The 23,607-nt window shown below is 46.4% G+C and overlaps 1 protein-coding gene across 6 annotated transcripts in view; it reads right to left on the bottom strand.

Moving 5' to 3' along the window:
- The window catches only part of LOC141270584 (gastrula zinc finger protein XlCGF66.1-like), a 37,987-nt gene extending 16,273 nt beyond the window's left edge, over positions 1 to 21,714 (bottom strand). Inside the window, exons 1-7 of one of the 6 annotated variants that reach the window (XM_073680664.1) lie at positions 21,633 to 21,701; positions 13,574 to 13,672; positions 8,111 to 8,260; positions 7,815 to 7,985; positions 7,058 to 7,156; positions 6,786 to 6,876; positions 3,713 to 5,873 (exon numbers count right to left, since the gene is read on the bottom strand). In XM_073680664.1, coding sequence (XP_073536765.1) covers positions 5,851 to 5,873; positions 6,786 to 6,876; positions 7,058 to 7,156; positions 7,815 to 7,985; positions 8,111 to 8,167 — 441 coding nt within the window. In that variant the 5' untranslated portion in view covers positions 8,168 to 8,260; positions 13,574 to 13,672; positions 21,633 to 21,701 and the 3' untranslated portion in view covers positions 3,713 to 5,850. Of the gene's footprint in view, positions 1 to 3,712; positions 5,874 to 6,183; positions 6,877 to 7,057; positions 7,157 to 7,615; positions 7,740 to 7,814; positions 7,986 to 8,110; positions 8,261 to 13,573; positions 13,673 to 21,632 lie in introns of those variants that run through there. The other 5 variants (XM_073680663.1, XM_073680666.1, XM_073680661.1 and 2 more) reach the window with 5 other exon arrangements.
- Between the last annotated feature and the right edge of the window lie 1,893 nt (positions 21,715 to 23,607).

Raw genomic sequence — 23,607 nt, 5'->3', positions numbered from 1 at the left:
AGGGCAAAGCAACCCCGCAGCAGGGGTATGGGAAGCCTTTGACCTAGCACACACCGTACATTGACGCACCCACTTGATGACTCCCTTCTGCCACCCAGGCCACCAAAAACTGCGACTGATAAGTCTCTTAGTCTCAGAAATTCCTGGATGACCTGCCAACCGAGACTCATGATGCTCAACAAACAAATCTCTCCTAGAGGTTCTAGGCACAAACAACCTCCCATGAGGAGTGATAGATGGGGCATCCTCTTGGGCTTTCAGAATCCCTTCTTCCAAAACGGAGTCCAATGCTGCTACCACAACTCTTTCTTGTAAAATGCTCTCCTCCTCCGTACCAACCATGGGAGAAAAGCTGCGAGATAAAGCATTGGCTTTAACATTCTTAGTACCAGGGATATAGGTAACAGAAAAATTAAACCGAGAAAAAAAAAGTGCCCACCTAGCTTGACGGGCATTCAAGCGTTTGGCAGTATCCAGATAGATCAAATTCTTATGATCTGTGAAAACCTGAACAGGAAATTTAGCACCTTCCAAGAAATGACGCCAATGTTCAAACGCAAGTATAATAGCCAGCAATTCCCGATTACCAACATCGTAATTAAGTTCAGTTTCTGAAAATTTTTTCGAAAAAAAAGCACAGGGATGTACTCCATCCTTGTTCTCCTGAGACAAAACTGCACCGGCCCCCACTGAAGAAGCATCAACCTCGACCAAAAAAGGCTTGGTCTCATTAGGCTGCATAAGGATAGGGGCAGAACTGAACCTCTCCTTGAGATACACAAAAGCTTCAATGGCCTCAGTAGTCCACTGGACCATATTCGCACCTTTCCTGGTGAGATCGGTCAGCGGCTTAACAATTATAGAAAAATTCTTAATGAATTTCCTGTAATAATTGGCGAAACCCAAAAATCTCTGTATTGATTTCAAACCAATAGGCCTAGGCCATTCCTGCACAGCCTGAACTTTCACCGGGTCCATCTCAAAGCCCTCGCTGGAGATAATGTAGCCCAAAAAACTAATTCTCTGCACAGCGAACTCACATTTCTCCAGTTTAGCAAAAAGTGAATTATCACTCAATAACTGCAACACCTCACGTACACTCTGCCAATGAGACTCCAGATCTAGTGAATAAATCAGAATGTCATCCAAATACACAACCACATTCTTGCCAATCAAAGGTCTCAGGATGTCATTAATAAGGTTCTGAAAAAACGCGGGTGCATTGGTAAGACCGAAGGGCATCACCAGATTCTCAAAATGACCTACCGGAGTGTTAAAAGCAGTTTTCCATTCATCACCCTCCTTCATTCGTAACAAATTGTATGCCCGTCGGAGATCAATTTTAGAGAACCACTTGGCCCCCACTAACTGGTTAAACAAGTCTGGAATTAACGGCAATAGGTAGGAATAGCGTACGGTAATCTTATTAATTTCACGAAAGTCCAGACATGGACGTAAACCACCGTCTTTTTTTTTTTAACAAAGAAAAATCCAACGGCCACAGGCGACTTAGAAGGTCTAATGTGACCAGCAGCCAAGCTCGTCTGTATGTATTCCTCCAAGGCCTTTCTTTCAGGGATAGTCAGATTAAATAAGCGACTCTTGGGAAGAGTAGCTCCAGGAACAAACTCAATGGTGCAATCATAGTCCCTATGAGGAGGTAAAACTTGCGACTCCTCCTCTGAAAAAACCTTCCAAAAATCCTGAATAGGTACAGGTAATTCCACTTTTTCCACAGCCGCAATGCGACCATTACAACATTTATCATAGCACTTAGGACTCGAAGACTTAATCTCATTAGTAGACCAGTCCAGTAAAGGATTGTGGTGCAGTTTTAACCAAGGCAAACCTAAAACGACTGGAGAGGGTAAATTATTTAATACCACCAAATCCAAATTTTCTTGGTGAATGCCATTGATAATGAGGGGAAATGCAGCAACCTTGTGAGTAATACATTTCAAAGGAGTGTTATCAATTGCAATCACAGAAATAGGTGATGACAAAGGTTTGGATTCCAATTTAAGTTTTTCCAAAAAACCCTTATCAATCACATTAAGTGTTGAACCACAATCCACAAATACCTGAAATTCAATCAAATCTTCCTGCAATGAGGTACTCCCTGAAATAAATACTCCCTTAGAGTTCAAACAAGCAATACAGGTGTAACTGACCTTTTTTTTTTTCTTTACTTAAAAGAAGCTCACAGTTCTTAATCAAATGGAGAACCTGCGGTCTCTTTCCTGAGAGCGGAGTGACATCGCCCCAACCTCCATCGGTTCTCCGCCGTCCGAGCAGACCCTCTGGGGACTAGGAGCTGCCATTGCTGGAATTTTTTCATCATAAACCCTGGCACGCAGTCTCCTGTCCACACGTATAGCTAATTGAATGGCTTCTTGCAAGGCTTCAGGTGCAGGAAATGCAATCAGCAGATCCTTAACCCTTTCACTTAGACCAGCAAGAAAAAAAACATTTTAACGCCGAATCATTCCATTTCACTTCTGAGGACCACCTTCTGAAGTGTGTACAATAATTTTCAACATCACCTGACCCCTGATTCAAACGTCTCAGTTCTGTCTCAGCAGATGAGACTCGATCAGGATCGTCATACAATAGCCCCATAGCAGAAAAAAAATCCTCCACTGACCTAAAACACGGATCATTAGGTTGGAGAGAAAAGGTCCATCCCTGTGGTTCCTTGCGCAAAAGTGGCACGATAAACCCAATGCGCTGTGATTCATTCCCAGAGGACTTTGGTCTCAAACGAAAATATAATAAACAAGCATTTTTAATGGAAAAAAAATCTTGCTGTTTACCATCAAAAATATCAGGAAGTCCTAACTTTGGTTCCACAAAATGCGCTCCAGGACAGCTACTCACGTGTTGCCGGAGCTCGGACACCTCCAGAGACAATCCCTGCAGACGTTGAGCCAAATCTTGAACCAAACCATACTGATCCCCGGATTTCTTTCCTTAAAGTTTTTTTTTTTTTGTTTGGGCTGGACTTACTGTTATGATCTGCAACATAAACTAGGGAAAGAAGGGGAGAGCTGTCCCTACAGTAAGACTAAGCTGAGTCCCTACGTTGTAGCGGGCGACCCGTTCCTTGTGAACAGACCCGCCTTCATCCTCGGCTAGTCTGAACGGAGACCTATAGAGAAAGGGAGGGGTTCCTAAAAGAACTAAGGACTGGGACAAAAAATGGGACACCTCCTAACAGAAGTTGTTGCAGAGCAAAAGATAAACTGACAAAAGTACTAGAGGTCCAGAGGACCAAGAAAACTAGAGATAGATAGGCACAAAAGCACCTGGCTAGAAAGACAGTCTAAACAACACTGTAGTCCAGCAAGGCCAGAAGGGCGGAGCTGGAATATATAGGAAGATGGTCACGTGACCGCAAAACACAAGATAGAAACAAAAACAAACAGGAGGGTTCTAACACTGATTTTCCTTAGTAGTCGGTAATGATTCAGAAGACAGGACCTGTTTCAAAGGATCAGATGACAGATCTTTGCTGTGAAGGGATGATGGTATATCTGGAGTAATGGCATTCACTTCAATAGTATCCTTTGGGATCTCAAGCTCATCCGGGGGACGCCAAGCCAACCCCTCCTATCTGCTTACTATTCCCCTAAATCGCCACCTCTGTGCTAAATTATCATATCCCCCTCCATAGTCACCCCCTCCCCTGCAAGTCACAGGACCCTGTGACGTGCCCTGTTCGGTCTTCCCTCACGCACATATGCAAAGCGCTGCTCCCATGGAGCGCGCTTTGTTTCCCTCCGGCCCCGTTTGGCTGTGTCCGGCCCTGGACGCCAAGCCTCTGGAAATCAGACTTTATAAAACCAGATTTCTCTGCAATCAGACCTCTGCTATGGGCCATATAGGTAAGTATAGATTTACTTTTCTATCACCTGTATGCCCATAGTAGAGGTCTGATATCGCCCAGAGGGGTGACACATTCCCTTTAAACTGTCCATAAAACTGGCAAGTTATGCAAAAATATTGAATTATCAACCAACACAATGACAGTTCACAGTTTAATAGAAAACCTCAAAGAATGAACCAGTAGAGCGTGGTGTTCAACCAAAAAATGTTAAGTAGACAAAAATAATACAATAAAAACTTCTCCTCATCTCACAAAAAATAAGTCCCCACTCAGGTCCATCATCTGTTAATGGAAAAATTGAGATTTCCACATTATTAGTTTCTCAAAGGCTTTTGAAAAGCAACATGGCTGCCATAAATCAATCCAGCAATATCCGCTTCCCAAAGGAAAATCTCCCCCTCGTTCTGAGCCTTGCAGTGTGCCCAAACCACATTTATCATCCATGTATTTAGCATTACTATACTAAGAAGAACCCACTTAATTTACGGTGTGTGTCTCTCCTGGAGCACAATCTGGGCACTATGTGTTGGAATTAAAATGTCAAATGTGTAATTTTCACTCTCCAGCATCCACTGTGTGTTAATTTCCAGAAACTGTCTGTGGCGTCAAAATAGTCACTACTCTTATAGATTAATTCACTGAAAGTTATAATTTCAAAAATGGAGTCACTTTATGGGGATTTCTACAGCTTTGGGTTTCTGCCATTTTGTCATATTGGGGCTTCTTCTGGGACCTGCTCCAGCGACGTCTGCTTCAGTCACCAAGCGCCGCCTTATTCATTCTGCAGGCGGCACTGGAGGAGATGTCAGAACCAGAAGCTCTGGTCAGTGCAGGCTCTATCCAGCCACTAAGATTAGGGTGCCTGGGTCCAGTAGTACTATCCAGTCTGGCAGTATGGGTGTGCTGTCCAGCTGGAGTAATCGGCTCCCTGCTTCAGCCAATTGGAAAGCACCACACCCTACTAAAGCTGGAAGCATATTGCCGGAAGCTTCCAGATACAGCCTTGTTCTCCTCTGGTTCAGTCCTCTGTGCTCAGCTCCCGGCTTGTGTATTTCTTTTCTGTTGTGACCCCGACCTGTTTACGGACTACTCGTGTCTTCTGATTTTGTATTTTCTCTGCCCTCCTGGTTGTGACCCGGCTACCTGACTATTCTTCTTGCCATCTCACTCCACAGTACTGCAGATAGCATTGTGGCCCAAACCTAGGGGTCTCTGTGTAAGAACAGATCCATGTAGAGAGGTTAAAGGATGATCTGCAAGGTAATCCCTTGGATCTGAAAACGGAGTAGATAGTGCCAAACCTTGTTACATTGGGTCTACAAACTATTACAGCAAAATCTGCATTCAAAAAAAGCTAAATGGCGCTCCTTCCCTTCTTAACCTGCCATGTGCCCAGACAGCAGTGTACAACGTTATATAGGGTATTGACGGATTCAAGAGTAGTTAGAAAATAATTTGTAAATCCATTTGTTTCCCATTATCCTTTGTGAAGCATTGCAAAGTTATCAGCACATAAAGTGACACAAGTCAGTAGAAAAATGGGGCCTGATTAGGAACACAAAACTGGCTGAGGGAAGTGGTTAAATCAGAGTATTTTGGGCAGTAACTACTGTAGTCAAAAACTGTGACTATAGACAATAACACATCTACTGAAATGATCAAACTCAATAGTCTTCTTCAGGAAAAAATGAGTAACTAGTGGTGAAACCTCTCTGGGGTAATAATTGGAGTATGAGGCTCGGTGGCTCTTGGCAATCTAAACTATTGCAAGGGACAATATTTTCTGTCAGATGAGTTCCAAGAAGAAATATTAGACATTTAAAGATAACTTTTTACAATCGAGCAGAGCTTAGGTGTCTTAAATTTAGATCTCGGGCATTTGGAAGATGCAATGAAGACCTTTTTGTGAAGACTACCAGGAAGTTACAGACTCACATAAGTGAGGAAGGCCGATCCCTCCACAATCAAACTACCATACAGAAGTAACCTGTAAAAAAAAGACAAAATAATGTTTGAGAGGAGAGCTCCAACACTAAACCAGAGTTGCACTCATTTATGATGGACCATTAGAGCTACTATGAGTTCTGACCAGAAGAGTAGAGAAAGTATTAGTGCCCCCCATTTCAGGAGAGATTGTGCAGTAATCTGAATTCCTTAGGATTGAAAACATAATGGAATTGATGACGTGAAACCAGGGCTCGAGCCATGCCAACACATCTCTTGCCATCGTGAATAAATGTATATTACAGCCATTAACCACGCACTGCTTAGAGATATATGATGGCACAGGTGTAATGTTTTTCATGTAGTTTATCATAATCCTATTTGAAGTTAGTTGGTTTTAACAGAAATAGAAAAGTCAGGATAAAGGGAAACTCTGTTGTTATTGTACAGAAATTCACACTTGGCCGTCACTGCACATTTAATATTGTCGATCGTAAAAGCGAGTTTGGCCAGAAAGACTGAACCTGGTCTTGTAGGGGCCATATGAGCACATTCAGCAGCACAGAAGGGAGAGAAGGTAGATTCATCAAATAAGATATCAGGGTTCTAGGAAGCCAACAGCATTATTACCCTCCGCTTTCTCTTACAGGCCCATCATAATATTTTTCTTAAAGTTATTTTCTACCTTGTCAGCACATTCTACGTACGCTGTCACTTGGCTTTGTAGTTTACAGATCTGGGCAGGTAAGAGTCAGCATTTTTAAATTCCAGGGGGTAGGTGGATCCTCCAGGTTGTAAGTTCTATAGAAAATGGCTTTCACAATTACATAAACTAATTTGGCAAAATGGTGATCACACGATTGTGATATAGCCGGATTACACCACCAATAAAGCAGCCAAAGCCGGTGTCTGAGAAGAATCTGTGACTTCTCTGTATTTAGTGGTCAGTAATCACCTGGATAGTCATATGTAGGAATCTCCTCTTTACACTGCTCATCACTCCTCACATATGTCTCTGTAGTATTAATATAGGTCAGATCTTCACCCTGAAACAAATATTGTAAAAGTCACAGATGGAGAAGTCACATCTATGATCAGCTCTAATCCTGCCATCTCCACCGTTCTCATTACACAAGTATAAAACATATAATACTGGTGGATAAAACAAGACTTCACAGCCGTCTACACATCATAGTGGAGATTTCATTACACTTTCTCTCCATCTACCTGATGATCCTGAGGAACATTGGAATCTTCTTGTTTACAGTCCTGTGGAAGAGGAAGAGGGGGGACATCTCTGCGGTGTTGTCCTCTTACTGGATAGAACTGGGGGAAAAACATACAGGGACTTAATTCTTTACACACAGATTATAAAGAAGGGTTAATGTTTTTCCTCTCTGTTCTACATTTTGTTTAGTATTACCTAGCCTTATAGTCTCATAGTCAAGGATTTCATACTTATCTCATATGCAACGTTTTAAGGTTCTGCAAAAACTGTGTTATGGGTACATGATAAATAAAGTCATCATGGCGTGAGTAACAAGGGGGCTACATGAGTTACATTGTTTGTAAATGGTATAAGAGGTAGTATTATCAGTGTGAATAAATAGAATTGTTATGCTCACAACAAGTGTGCATTCTTTTCTCCGAATGCTAGTTATTTTGGCGGGCCTAATCTCTTAATTCGGCCTCACTGATGATCCAGCATGTCTGACTTTGGGTCAGAACAAAAACAGTTACAACACAGATATTTATAGGCCATGTGTATTTAGTCCTGTCTATTACCTGGTGATGTGAGGGGCTGGGGAACCTCCATAATGACGTCCTTGTACAGATCTTTGTGTCCTTCTAAATACTCCCACTCCTCCATGGAAAAATAGATGGCGACATCCTGACACCTTATAGGAACCTGACACATGCAATAATACAATCATCACCCCTAATCCCTTCATTGTGTTACTGTATAATGTCCCAGCAGAGTCACCTCTCCAGTCAGCAGCTTGTAGGTGGGTTCTAGGATCTTCTGGTCATTGATGTCCTTATCCCTCAGTGATTGAGATGGAGGCCCCGTGATTGGGCTCAGGGGTCTTCCCCATCCCTCAGACACAGGGTCCCGACAGCGCTCACTAGAGGTTTTCTTCACTACTGTGTAATCCTGGTTAAGGAGAGACATATTAATAAATCTCACTACAGACATTTCCAGAGCCTTCACCTCTTCAGTTCTGTCCGTTATTCCCATAGATAAGAATGATGTAATGTGACGTCATCAGAATCTCTCACCTCTCCAGTTAGCAGGACAAGGATTTCTAGGGTGAGGTGTAATATCCTCTCTGCCATCTAATCCCTGTCCATATCCATCGTTGATGGGTAATTCAGAAAAATTCTCTTAATATAGAAGATCTCACTGAGAGGATCTGATATTGTACGGACCTGAGTAGGAAGAAGATGAGCCGATGTAACATCATAAAGAATTCAGTGTAATAATACAATTGCTGGAGACACTAAGGGGAAATATATTAGGAGATAGAACGTGTAGATTTTGTATTCTCTAGTCTTGTATGAACTTTAACATAAGTTGAATTACTGACTTAGGCTGCGGCCCCACTATCTGCATTTGGTCAGTATTTGTTCTAGGAGTGGGAGCCAAAACCAGGAGTGGGTGATAAATGCAGAATAGGTGCACTTGTTTCTATTCTACCTTTTCTCTTCATTTATATTCTGGCTGCTACAATCATCCACATTCACCGTTCTCCCACAAATTCGGCACATTTCATCCATATTAACCCCTCTCTCCTCTCTTCTCCTATGTACAGTTGTCATGCTCTCTTCACAATGTTATACCACGCAGATCCATTCATTCCCACCATACAACACAGGAAACACTCTCACAAATCACTCAACCATCTGCTTACTCTCTGTATCTTCCTTCTCTTAGTCGCAGGTGATATTTCTCCCAACCCAGGACCCTCCAGTAATAATAACATTAATTCTTTCCATGTTACATTCAGAAACCCTGCTAATCTCATTCATATTCCCTGCATATCTTCTGTCTCATTCAACTGTGCCCTTTGGAATGCGCGCTCAGCTTGTAATAAACTCTCTTACATCCATGACTTTTTCCTCTCTAATTCCCTCAACCTTCTGGCTCTCACTGAAACCTGGATCCAGCAGTCGGACACCACCGCCACTGCAACTCTCTCCTATGGTGGCCTACATTTCTCTCCTACCCCGCGACCTGACAACAGATCAGGGGGAGGTGTTGGTCTGCTTCTTTCAACAAAATGTACTTTTCAGGTTATCCCCCCTGTACCCTCCCTTATCTTCCCGTCTTTTGAGGCCCACACAGTCAGACTCTACCGGCCCTTCTCCCTGCGAGTGGCGGTTGTCTATCGCCCTCCAGGTCCCCCCCTGTCAATGCCTGGATCACTTTGCTGCCTGGCTTCCAAATTTTCTATCCTGCGACATCCCCACGATAATCATGGGGGATTTTAACATCCCAATTGGCGATTCTCTTTCCCCATCTGCCACGCACCTTTTATCACTAACCTCCTCCTTCTGCCTTTCACAGCTTGCTAATTCTCCTACACATGAGGACGGGAACACATTGGACCTGATCTTCTCCCGGCTTTGCTCAGTACATGACTTTACTAACTCTCCCCTTCCACTCTCTGACCATAATCTTCTTTCATTCTCTGTCAAGAACTGAGACTCTACTCAATACCCCCCCACTTTCCACACTTATAGAAATATACGCGCCATTAACACCCAGAAATTTAGAAAAAGGTTGCAATCATCATTGGTCCCAATCTCCTCCCTCTCATGTACCGACTCTGCATTGAAGCATTATAACAAAATAATGCTATGCGCCCTGGATGAAGCCGCACCTCCTACACAAAGAAAAATTCAGCATAGACGGCGACAACCCTGGCACACGCCTCAAACACGTCTTCTCCAGAGGTACTCCAGGTGCGCTGAAAGGCTGTGGAGAAAATCAAATTTGCCCGAAGATTTCCTCCATTATAAATTCATGCTGAAAACATATAACTCTGCCCTTCACCTCTCCAAACAAACCTACTTTAACAACCTCATCATCTCATTTTCCAATAATCCTAAACGACTCTTTGACACGTTTCATTCTCTCCTCAATCAAACAACACAGGCCCCGGCCACCGACCTCAGCGCTGACGATCTGGCCAATTATTTCAAAGAAAAAATTGACCATATCCGACGGGAAATTTTCTCCCAATCCCCAAATGTTATGCATGCTCTCCCCCGCCACATTGTATCTTGCTCACTTTTTGACTTCGAACCAGTCACGGAAGTTGAAGTGATCAAGCTCCTTGCATCTTCTCGCCCTACCACCTGCACCAGTGACCCTAGAGAAATACACTATTGTGTTTGGGTGTTTCTTTGAATGGTCACGAAGGACAGTAACTCAGTGTTTGGGAACTGTAATGTTTGTTACTATGCTAATTGCATATTGTACTAAAGCCAGCTAATTGTTGATTTAAAGAGCTCCCTGCTGAGACCTGTGGAATAATACCCTCCCTAATCCTTGACCTGTGTATGTGTGCTTGAAAGAACAACTGTAACTATTTAAGGGACATATGCCTCTGTAGCAGAGAGAATTCAAAGAGAGAATCAAATATTAGTTAGACTCTTCAGGACATTAGCTTGGTAGCATGGCTTGCTCCAGAGAGACATAGATTTGAATTCTACATGATTCCGGCCTAAGAGTACACGGCCCTGAATGGAAGGATACGGATCTTCTCCATTGACCATCAGAGAACCCATGGATACTGTGAGGACCTGGCCACTTACTAAATACTTTTCTAGCACTGAGCACCCATTTTCATCTATCTTATTTTTGTATTTTGTTAGAAATTTGCTTGCTGTGTTTTGTTAGTGATTTGTTTGTTCATCAGTTCAACCTCAGGTATCTATTCTATTCAGTGACCATATCTCCAAGACCTTGGGCCATTGTTCTCTCCGTCACCACAGGTAGTCTCACATGCAAACCCAGGGGATGGGTTCCACCTGAGAAAATATCTCCACTAAGGCACAATTAGCTGGGGGAGGGAGGGGTGAGCTCTTCTGCCAATTCAGGGGGCTGAACCCTGTGCAGGAGAAAGGGAAGATTCATTGCTAGTCGGACTGAGAGCTGGGTGGTATCACGGGCGGCGGTCGTGATATCCAACATCCGAAGGAGCATATGCTGTGACTGCCAATATGCCGGCGGGAGATACAAAGAGCTGGGGGCCAACCAAAAGTTGGGGGACAGTGGGTATCACCTGGTACGGGTCAGTGGAACTACTGATCCCAGGACTAAAAGAATTGCCTGTTGGACATTTACCTGGAATTGCTGTTCACCGTGGTCGGAAGGAATAAAACTAATTGCATCGATAACCTGCCTAGGTGATTAATAAAATCCACAACCGCACATCAAAGAAAAAATTGACTATATCCGACAGGAAATTTTCTCCCAATCCCCAAAAGTTATGCATGCTCTCCCCCGCCACATTGTATCTTGCTCACTTTCTGACTTCGAACCAGTCACGGAAGATGAAGTGATCAGGCTCCTTGCATCTTCTCGCCCTACCACCTGCACCAGTGACCCAATTCCCTCACATCTCCTTCAGTCCCTTGCTCCAGCTGTCACCACTCACCTAACTAAAATTTTCAACCTTTCCCTCTCATCTGTTATCTTTCCCTCTTCTTTTAAACATGCCAGCATACAACCATTACTTAAAAAAACATCCCTTGACCAGAACTGCACGGCCTTTATCTCTAAACACCTGGAACGCCTGGTCCACTCCCGTCTCATCCAATATCTCTCAGACAACTCTCTTCTTGACCCTTTACAATCTGGTTTCCGCTCTTTACATTCTACTGAAACAGCCCTCACTAAAGTCTCTAATGATTTACTAACAGCTAAATCTAATGGTCACTACTCCATGCTGATACTTCTGGATCTCTCTGCAGCATTCGACACTGTGGATCACCAGCTCCTCCTCACTATGCTCCGCACTACTGGCCTCAATAGGACTAAAAGAATTGCCTGTTGGACATTTACCTGGAATTGCTCTTCACCGTGGTCGGAAGGAATAAAACTAATTGCATCGATAACCTGCCTAGGTGATTATTAAAATCCACAACCGCACATCTTTACAAGTGGTGGCAAGCGGTGGGATCACCTATCTCTGGACAGCATACCAGGGAAAGTTACTGAGCGGTGACTTGGCAGAAGAGATGACAGACTCCATCTACAAGAGGCTCAAGAAGGAGGAGCTGAGAACGTTTTGCTCTGGGAGAAAGCTAGAGTCGTTGCCAGAGGATAACCGTGCGACCCTAATACAACGCTTGGACGATTGGGACCGTGAACAGCCACAGGAGGAGGTCAGTTCAGACGTGGAGGAGGGCATCTCCGTGGAGGGACCACAGCCCAGGGCTGTCATCCAGATGGCAGAGGATCAACCGAGTTGAGGCGGAAGCTGGACGCGCTAGGAGAGCGGGCCATGGAGATGGAGCGGGCGGCAGTGCTATGCAAATATCGGTGTGCATGTAGCGATACCCCCACCCACCCCAGCGCAGAGGACAATGGATAACAGGAGAGAGGGGCCTGCATCTTTAAGGTACCGAGATATACCACAGTTTAAATGAGGACACCTCAGATATTGATGAACATCTCCGGTTATTTGAGAACCTCTGTATGCTGCATGAGGTGTCAATCGGTGACTGGCCAAGATTTTTGAGCATTGACCTGACCGGAAAAGCAAGAGAAGCTTTTAATAACTTGTCTTCAGTGGATCAGAGATATTACTCTACCATTCGCAGTGTATTACTAGAGAGGTATGCAGTCACGCCGGAAACCTACCGGAGGAAGTTTCGGGAGACTGACAAGCCCACTGCACACACATATCGGGAGTTTGCCAACACACTACGTACGGCATGCACTCGGTGGATAGAAGGACTGGGGGCACGGGAAGCAGAACATGTAATGGACATAATCATGCTGGAACAATTTATGTCAAAGCTCCCAGGTAATTTAAAAGAATGGGTGGCAGATAGAAAGCCACTCAGCGTGGATGAGGCAGCCAGATTGGCTGATGATTGGTCTGACAATCGACACGTGCAACGTGGAAGTACAGCCCCAGTGAGTCAGGAAACAAGGGCTTACACGGATTCCAGTGAGACCCATGGACCACCGAGAGGTGGCACTGCAGGGATTTTGGACTTCACAAAGAGGGGGAGGTTTCCCAAGCCTTCAAGTACAGCCCACGTCTGGGCTTAACTGCCATAACTGTGGACGCATGGGACACTTTGTCAGGGAATGTCAGAAACATTCTAGGCCACATCATCCGCGTCCCCAACCTGTGAACCCTGTGCTGCAATGGGGCTGGAATGCTGGGGGCGAGAGGATCCCACTACCCTGACTGGAAGAAGAAGAGGCATATGTGGTACAAGGAGAAGTGTCACGGACTAGATGGGACACCTCAGAGTCTATTAACCAGCATCTGCAGTCGGTCTGGGTAGAGGGCGTGGAGGCTGTGGGGCTCTGTGACTCCGGAGCCTCAGCCACATTGATAAAAGACCATTTAGTACCGGACCAATGTATTGTCCCCGGCAGCCGTATGTTAGTCAATATAGCCGGAGGAGGAACTTTGAACATTCGGAGGGCCCGACTACATTTAGACTGGGGTCACAGTCATGGAATGGTGGATGTAGGAGTAGTGCGGCACCTACCAGTAGATGTGTTGCTGGGAAACAATCTGGGAGCAGGATTGGTGTGCCACTGGGCCAATGTAGTAAACGGAAGCCAAGGACCGGTTCACACTGCATCAGCTAATAGGGAAAGGAGCAATATCAACACGTCAGCGGTCAGTGATACACAAAATGCAATGACTGTCACAATGAAGGAATGTAATCTGGGGAAGGTAAATTACATCAGTGAGGAGGCGCAGGGACACTGGATCTACCATCACCCTGCTCAGCCCAGATACTGTCCCCCCAGAGCTCCCATTACCAGGGTGCCAAGTGACCATCCCCCTAACTGGGTGTCAGCACTCTGGGGTTGGTCGCAATGGATCCAAGTTTGGATCTCATTGGGCACGTGGGGAGTTTCCCAGGACAAACCGGGGATCGGGGGGGGGGGATATGGAGGACCCCGCAGAAGGGAGAGACCCCGGAACCAGCTAACTAAATACAGAGTCCTCGTCTCAGGGCTTCCCCCATCGGGAAGTTGGCAGGATCTGAAATATCATATGAGAAAAGCTGGAGATGTCTATTATACTGATGTATACCAGAGTGGAATGGGGACTGTGGAGTATATTCACAAAGGCGACATGGAATATGCTTTGATGAAACTGGATGATACAAAATTTCGTTCTCATAAAGGTGAGACCTCTTACATTCGTGTCTGTGCTGAAAAAGTGGGGGAGGAGTGTGAGGACCTGGCCACTTACTAAATACTTTTCCAGCACTGAGCACCCATTTTCATCGATCTTATTTTTGTATTTTGTTAGTAATTTGCTTGCTGTGTTTTGTTAGTGATTTGTTTGCCCATCAGTTCAACCTCAGGTATCTATTCCATTCAGTGATCATATCTCCGAGACCTTGGGCCATTGTTCTCTTCGTCACCACAGGTAGTCTCACATGCAAACCCAACGGATTGGTTCCACCTGAGAAAATATCTCCACTAAGGCACAATTAGCTGGGGGAGGGAGGGGTGAGCTCTTCTGCCAATTCAGGGGGCTGAACCCTGTGCAGGAGAAAGAGAAGATTCATTGCTAGTCGGACTGAGAGCTGGGTGGTATCACGGGCTGCGGTCGTGATATCCATAATCTGAAGGAGCATATGCTGTGACTGCCAATATGCCGGCGGGAGATACAAAAAGCTGTGGGCCAACCAAAAGTTGGGGGACATTGGGTATCACCTGGTACGGGGCAGTGGAACTACTGATCCCAGGTTGGAAACTCTAGGACTAAGAGAATTGCCTGTTGGACATTTACCTGGAATTGCTGTTCACCGTGGTCGGAAGGAATAAAACTAATTGCATCGATAACCTGCCTAGGTGATTATTAAAATCCACAACCGCACATCTTTACAGATACATTTGAGGAGACCAGGTTAGGACGATGAAGTCACCTGGCCCCATGGATATGTTGTTTGGGGTTGCCAGGTGGGACCCTCCGGTAACCTGGAACACATGGAGACATTCGGAGAAGACAGACTGGGACCAGCCGGTCATCTGGCTCCATGGAAACACTCGGCGAGGCCAGGGTGAGACCCTCGGGTCTCCTGGCCTTGTACCTCGATGGACTGTCAGCTTCCTAAACTTGCCGGTATCTCCTCTCTGTGGTGGCCTGCCAAAAGCGGGGGGCCACTGGTTGAGGTAGTTGGCCTTGAAAGTCCCAAAGTCGCAGCTGTTCTATTCCCAGGGCGGCCAGCGGAAGGGTGAGTGTGTAATTTTGCACCGTCTTGGGTATTTGCTGGGACTGTTCTATATGTTTAATGTCTGTTTGGTGGTTCAATAAAGTATTGCCACACTGTTTTACCCTCACCCTGCATAGTCTGAGTAGTATTAAAGCGCAAGGAAGACCCTGGTTCTTCACAATTAATAAAAATCATTTTGGAATTACAAGGCTCTTCTGGAATCGGTATTCGCAATACTGCAGTAGATATTCATTACACGTGACATGAGAAATAACTACTTCATGATGAGGACGACTTCTTCATCTTCTACTATGGCTCTAGAAACATATTTGGCCAGAGTCCGTCACTGACTACATCACCACCAGCTTGCTATATGAATGTTTCCCGTCTTCCCCGGTCTGTAATCTTCTATCACGTTAGAAGTTTGAGGCATTTATAAAAGCTTGTTTTTATAAGACAAGAATTACACACACACACATATACACACATATATATATATTACATGAAAAACACACAAAAAAATTGGGATTGAGGTACTGTGAGAACATTATACTGTGTGTGGGGACCAAGAAAGGTGAACGGTACGGCATCAAGAATGGGGATAAGTGAGCATTTATTAAACTAGTGGTTTGGGTGGTAGTATAGCACATCTCATAATGTATGTGGAGGATGGCAATACTGGGAGAACATTATACTGTGCGTGGGGGCCAAGAAAGGGGCACCGCACTCCTTCCCAAAAACACCCTAAATATAATATTTTTAAAACAACCCCACAATTTGTGTATCTTCAAGCTAAATCACTATTGAACCATTTGATTAGATCTGATACTATTAAGCTAAAGTGTCTATACAGACTTTCTTTAAAATCCAAAAACGGCACATTTCCAGGTTTGTTATGACAGAAAGGTTTGAGAATTATTAAAGGTGATAGCTTTCCTGCCAATTAGAAGGGGCACCTGTGGATATTGGTGTTTTTTTTACCTGCTACAGTTTTGGTGTGATTTACTCGTTAAAGTGCCTTTGCGGTAAAGTGTATGTTGGACAAATTAAATTAAATTGGTGGATCAATTAAAATCAGACTGAACGAACATCGGTCCTCTATTCGGCTCTATGAATCTAGGATGAAATCCACTGCAGCCACTGCCAAAAAAAAAAGAATGAAGAAGACCAGAAGTTTGGCGAGACCACCGTGACCAGACATTTCTCGGAGATGGTGATAAAAATTCTGATCTCCGATGGTCGGTGTTAGAAGAGGCGACCGAATCGGATTCACAATCACAACGCAGTAAACTTCTACTGAGACGTGTTCTGGATTTACTCCCTGGAATCACTTCCTCACAAAGGGTTAAATGGCATCTGTAACTTCAGTGTCTTTCTATGAAGCTTCTGCTGTGAACTTTATTCTTCTGTTTTCTGCCGTATTTATATTACTCTCCGGAATCAGGAATGTATTAAGTTCTATAGAAACTGCTGAGAAATAATCATTTCTAATTCTGTGTTTCCAGGATTATTCTTGTGGGAATCGGCAGTGATATCCCCTGTGTAATATATTTCTAGTATGAATAAGTTACAGTACTGTAACTCAATGGACATGTGGTGGTTACTTCATTCCCTTTATTGTTGTTGTTTTCTTGTGTCATTTATTATTTGTACGTAACGTATGTGTATTATTTCTGACTAGGGATGAGCGGACCCCTGGAAGTTCGGGTTCGGCCAAACTTTAGTCCAAAGTTCAGTTCGGGTACCAGAACTTGACCCGGATTCAAACCCCATATAGGTCAATGGGGACCCAAACTTTGGTGCTGTAAAGTGGTCATAGTAAGGAAGCAAAATGGGGGTAAGAGCTGGACAATTGCCCTGCAAACAAATGTGGATAGGGAAATGACTTAATATAACAGAGAATAAAAAAAAACAATCTTGAATCAGGAGGCGGAGGTCCAATTGGAGAAGGAGGTGGACGTGGCAGTGTAGGTGGAAGAGTCAGAGGAGGAGGTATCCAACACCGTTTTTTGTGTTGTTTTTTTAGGGAAATGACAGGAAACTGGAAAAGCACATAATATAAAAAATAATCTAGAAACAAGAAGTTTAGGTTCAAGTGGAGGAATACTACAGGTAGAGTAGGTGGACGTCGCGGTTTAGATGGAAGAGGTGGAGGAGGAGGTAGCCAGCACTGTTTGTTTGTTTTTTATTATTATTTGGGGAGGCCCCAAAATTAAATGAATGGCAAACAGAGCTGAAGAATGTCTGGGGACAGCTGGTATAGTTGTCTAGTCAGTCAAAGGTGTTGACGAGTCTGGTGGGATCCATGCCTTGCTCATTTTAATGAATTTGAGCTTAACCATGATGGCTGTGGATCGGCAGATGAGCCCGTCTGTGATCACACCCCTGCCATGCTAAACACACATTCCAACATGACACTTGCCGCAGGGTAGGCCAAAACCTCCAAGGCATAAAGGGCAAGCTCAGGCCATGTGTCCAATTTGGAGACCCAGAAGTTAAATACAGCAGGCTCATTATTTAGTACGTGGAGACTTGTGGACATGTACTCTTCCACCATGTTGTTCTAACACTGCCTCCTGCTAATACTGACCGTAACAGATGGTGGTGCGGATGCTGTGGCGTGCTGAGGACGTTTTTCCACATTTTAGCCATGCTAACCCTGACTTCCAAGGTTGTGTCAGTGCCCCAGCTGCATTGGCAACTTCCCCTTTCTCCGCTTTGTTCTTCCACTGAACCCCCACTGTCAGATGGGAATGCCATCGGTAGTCCGCTTGTATTCACGCATTTTTGCAATCCCGATCTAGTGATGGAAGTAAGGATGGTATGTTATCCTTGTAGTAGGGATCCAGTAGGGTAGCCACTCAGTAGTCAACAGTGGTAACAATCCGGGCATCTCGGCGGTTGATGTTCAGGCACAGCAGCATGTATTGGCTCATGTGTGCCAGACTGCCCAGAGGCAAAGATCACTCTACAGTAATGCCGTGAGCTGCTGTGAGTGCAACCCTGCTGTGAAAACGCTTCGTCCTCCTCCTCCAAAACTGTCCCCTGGCTGGACAGTTGTGTACCTGGCCACTGTTGGCACAGGAACCCTCTCTCTGTGCCAGATATGGCTGACAGGCCTGATACTGTTGGGAATGGTCCCTGTTCTTCTTGTTCCACAACCTCATCCATCATCGTCTGAAGTGCTTATTCCAGCAGGCATAGAAGTGCTGTAGTAACGCTCATAATGGCGTCATCAGTGTAGGCCATGTTGGTGGAGTATTCGAAGCAGTGAAACACGGTACACATATCCCGCATGGAGGCTCATTCATTCATGGTGAAGTGGTGTTGTTCCACAGAGCGACTCATCTGTGCGTGCTGCATCTGAAACTCAACTATTCCTGCTGCTGCTCGCACAGTCTCTCCAGTATATGCAAGGTGGAGTTCCACCTTATTGGTACATCGCAAATGAGGCAGTGAGCGGGAAGGCAGAAGTGACACTGCAGCACAGACAGGCGAGCAGCAGCAGGGAGAAAGCGCCAAAAGCGCGCACAGGTGGTCTGCACTTTCTGCAGCAGCTTTGACATATATGGGTAACTTTTTAGGAAGCTCTGCACCACCAAATTCAACATATGCACCAGGCAAGGGATCTGTGTCAAACCAGCTAGGCCCAGAGTTGCTACAAAATTTTGCTTGTTATCGCACACCTCAAGGTCGGGCTTGAGGCTCACCAGCACCAACCACTCATCTGTGTACTGTTTGATGCCCGTCCACAGCTCCTGCACATTGTGGGATTTGTCTCCTAAACAGATTGAGTTTCAGAACAGCCTGGTGTCATTTCCCCTTGGCTGTACTGAAATTGGTAGTGCAGGTCTTACTATGACCAGATGAGGAAGCGGTGGAGGAAACAGAGTAGGAGGCAACCTGGACAGAGAAACGTCCAGCAATCCTTGGTTGTAGGACATGTGCTAGAAGGCCTTCCGCCTCTGTCCCAGCCACCACTACTTTTACCCAGTGGGCAGTAAGACAGATGTTATGTCCCTGGCTGTGCTTACTGGTCCACGTATCGGTGGTTATGTGGACTTTGCGGCGCAGTGTACACCTGATTTGTTCTGCAACATGTCCGCAGAGCAGGGAAATGTATTGATGGTTGAGAAGCACGTACTCTGGGACAGCCACTGCCTCAGTTTTTTAAAACTGTCCATCTCCATCAGCCGGAATAGCAGAATTTCAAAGGCATTTGGAAATGCTGTCTTGAAGACCATGACTTGTGCGTGGGTAGGTTTGAAGGGAGGTATTTCTTATTTCTCTCGAGGGTTTGGGTGATGGTGAGCTGAACACTTTCATGGGACGGTGTGGAAATGCTCAGTGACACTGCTGGTGTTGCTGTCACATCCTCTCTTTGCGGGGAGGCAGGTGGCCCTGTTGATCGTGAGCGGGAGGAAGAGGCTGAGACCGCAGCAGCAGAGGGAGCAGGAGGAAGCTCAGACCTGTCATGCTTTTTAAGGTGTGCTAGTTTCCTCGGCGCGGTGGGCAGTAGCAGCTGACATACCGCCTAAGGGCCGGTTGCTGTGCTTTTTTTTTTTCTCTTTTGCTGTGCTGCTGGGGCAGCGTTACCACCTTCTCTTCCTCCGAACTACGCACGTCACTGGGATGGCCTCCATGTGGGGTCTAGGACCACATCATCCCCCGCATCATCTTCCACCCACTCCTCATTCCTGCCCTCCTTGCTGGTCTGCACACTGCATTAAGACGCAGCAGTTGGCACCTGTATTTTGTCATCCTTTGAAATGTGCTGCGTTGGTCCGCTGACCATTTGCACTACCCCCCCCACGTCCTCATCCTCCAACATAACAAGTTGTTGGATATCAGTGCACTCAATCTCTTCTAACTGTAGGGTAGGGCCAGGTGAATGGGCCACGGAACCCCAGCCAGCGGAGTCATCACAAAGCAGAAGAGACTGTTGCATGAATTTGGGATCAGACTGCTTGGCTGATTTGCAAGGGGGTGAGGTGGTAGAAAGTCATGCCCATGGTCCTCAGGTGTCAACTCTGTGCTTCCTGCAAGGGACCAGGTGGAAGGCAATGCAAAGTAATTGGAGGCACTCTAAGACATCCAATCTGACACCGCCTCAACATGTTCTGGCCTCACCATTTGGGCAGCAATACTCAGGCCTCGAAATGACGTAGAATGTCCTTTCACCTGCGTGCACTTTTGGAAGGTGTTACACTTGGACATGTAACAGGCACAGATCGACCGCGTCCTCTCCCTGCAGCAGCTATGCTATCACCACCAGCAGTACCACAAAACGATGCTCTCCAAATGTTTTTCCCCCTAAAAAAATTCCCAGTAGAAAACAGGCTGGATTAGGGCACGCTGCACCAAGCTGTATTAGGGAACGCTACACCAGTCTGTATTACAGGCACGCTTCACCAGGCTGTTATAGGACTGTACACAAGGCAGTGAGGGCACACTGCACCAAGCTCTTATGGGACTGTACACCAGGCTGTTATAGCACTGTACACAAGGCTGTGAGGGTACACTGCACCAAGCTCTTATGGGACTGTACACCAGGCTGTTATAGCACTATACATCAGGCTGTGAGGGCACACTGCACCAAGCTCTTATGGAACTGTACACCAGGCTGTTAGGGCACCAGACATCAGAGTGGCAGTGCAGCACATGATCCGGCCTTTATAGAAGCCGGGTCATGTGATGAGCCTGCCAATCACAGCCATGCAAATTCTTAGCAAGGCTGTGATTTATCCTAAAGTGCCCACAGCCTTAGAGCTTGTAGATTGGCTGTGCAGTAGCCTTTCAACAAGCTTTATTAGGCAGCTGAACCCTAACAGTAATACAGACATTCATTTGGAAGCCCTTGTTCGGGTCTCTGTACCGGAAACTAGGTGTCTGATATGAACCCCGAACTTTACTGTTCAGGTTCGATAGATCCCTAGTTCTGACATTTTATATCCTGTTGTCATGGTTTAATCACTAAATAAGGAAAATCCAACTAATACGACGCAGGCTTGTAAAAAAGCCGGAAGGTGGCAGCAGGTGCATGTTCACACCACAACTCCATCTCCATGATGTCCCCATGAAGCGCTGCTTGTGCCGACAGCAGATGGATCTCAGGTCACAGATCTGACAGGATCTTCTCCTGGATTGTTTCATAGGACTTACAGGAGGAACCGGTCCAGAAAGCAGAAGATCCAGCAAGTACCTGCCACATAGCAAATCCCCCGAATGTCATCACTAGTATCTACATTACTGTGCTGGACTTGTGAACCAACTAAGCCGCATTCTGTCCACACCACACAGAGACCCCAAAAGAGTCTCCGTGCTGAAGGGGTTAATGCCCCCTGCGCCAGTAATGGGGGTCTCCACATACCTCCACCTGCAGAGCCGCCACCACATATATGGCTGTTCTGTGCGCACAGGAGCTGTGATGAGGTCACAGGAGGGGAGGAGTCAGGGGTCACATGATCAGGGGCCTCAGTGGATGCAGGACTCTGCTGTGCTGGTTGTCATGGTGCTGGATGAGCTGAAGTTTATGTGTGGGGTCAGGAGGGGTTTACAGTGTGGATGTAGCAGAGCCGTGTGTGTACGAGGTGTACGGAGCAGAGCCGCGTGTGTACTAGGTGTACGGAGCGGAGCCGCGTGTGTACGAGGTGTACGGAGCGGAGCCGCGTGTACGAGGTGTACGGAGCAGAGGCGCGTGTACGAGGTGTACGGAGCAGAGCCGTGTGTACGAGGTGTACGGAGCAGAGGCGCGTGTGTACGAGGTGTACGGAGCAGAGCCGCGCGTGTACGAGGTGTACGGAGCAGAGCTGCGTGTGTACGAGGCGTACGGAGCAGAGCCGTGTGTACGAGGTGTACGGAGCGGAGCTGCGTGTGTACGAGGTGTACGGAGCAGAGCCGAGCGTGTACGAGGTATACGGAGCAGAGCCGAGAGTGTACGAGGTGTACGGAGCAGAGCCGCGCGTGTACGAGGTGTACGGAGCAGAGCCGCGCGTGTACGGAGCGGAGCCGCGTGTGTACGAGGTGTACGGAGCGGAGCCGCGTGTGTACGAGGCGTACGGAGCGGAGCCGCGTGTGTACGAGGCGTACGGAGCGGAGCTGCGCGTGTACGAGGCGTACGGAGCGGAGCCGCGCGTGTACGAGGCGTGCGGAGCGGAGCCGTGTGTACGAGGTGTACGGAGTGGAGCCGTGTGTGTACGAGGTGTACGGAGCGGAGCAGCGCATGGATTAGGTGTATGGAGCGGAGCCACGCATGTACGAGGCGCATGGAGCAGAGCCGCGCATGTACGAGGCGTACGGAGCGGAGCCGCGTGTGTACGGAGCGGAGCCACGTGTGTACGAGGCGTACCGGGCGGAGCCACGCGTGTTCGAGGCGTACGGAGCGGAGCCGCGCGTGTACGAAGTGTATAGAGTGGAGCCGCTTGTGTATGAGGTGTACAGAGCGGATCCGTGTGTACGAGGTGTACGGAGCGGAGCCATGCGTGTATGATTTGTACAGAGCAGAACTATTCTTCTTCAGGGTATTGTGGTTTCTGTAGTACCCTCGAAGTTGGAAGCAGAGATCCATAAAGTCCAGTCGTTGGCTCCTTCCGCTACTCCATGGTCTAAATTATTTGTACCCGTGTATCTAAGATTACGTCTGTTACAGGAGTTTCATGATTCCATCTTGAGTGGTCATCCTGGGGTCACAGCTACGCGGAGAGCCATTGCTAGACTTTTTTGGTGGCTGTCCATATATAACGATATTAAAAACTTTGTATCTGCCTCTGAATTCTGCGCACGTGCTAAAGTTTGTCATAACCAGCCCGCGAATTGACTCCATTGGCAATGCCAGAAAGACCATGGACTCATCTGTCTCAATTTGTCTCTAAATTCTGGAGAGCTTTTTGTAAAAAACTGGGGATTGACTTTCATTTTCTTGTGCCTACCACCCTGAAACAACGGTCAGATTGAGAAGACAAATCAATCTTTGAAATGTAAAATGCTTTGTGGCGGCTCAGCAGGAAAACTGGCCGATTGGTTCTGCTCTGTACAAATTGTACGCACACGGCTCCGCTTCTAACACCTCGTACACGCACGGCTCCGCTCCATACACCTCGTACACGCGCGGTTCCACTCCGTGCACAAGCGGCTCCACTCCGTACAACTCATACACACACGGCTCCGTTACTCACACCTCGTACACGCATGGCTCCGGTCCGTACATCTCAATACACTCACGGCTCTGGTCCGCACACCTCGTATTCACACACGGCTCCGCTCCGTACTAGTCATACAGACAAGGCTCCATTCCATACACATAGCACACGCACGGCTCCGTTCCATACACTTGTAATAGTGAGGAA

Source organism: Phyllobates terribilis, unplaced genomic scaffold, assembly GCF_046119375.1.
Source record: "Phyllobates terribilis strain yellow unplaced genomic scaffold, ASM4611937v1 Scaffold_5__5_contigs__length_657084704, whole genome shotgun sequence".
Taxonomy (NCBI): Eukaryota; Metazoa; Chordata; class Amphibia; order Anura; family Dendrobatidae; genus Phyllobates; species Phyllobates terribilis.
This window is presented reverse-complemented; position numbering and strand designations above follow the sequence as displayed.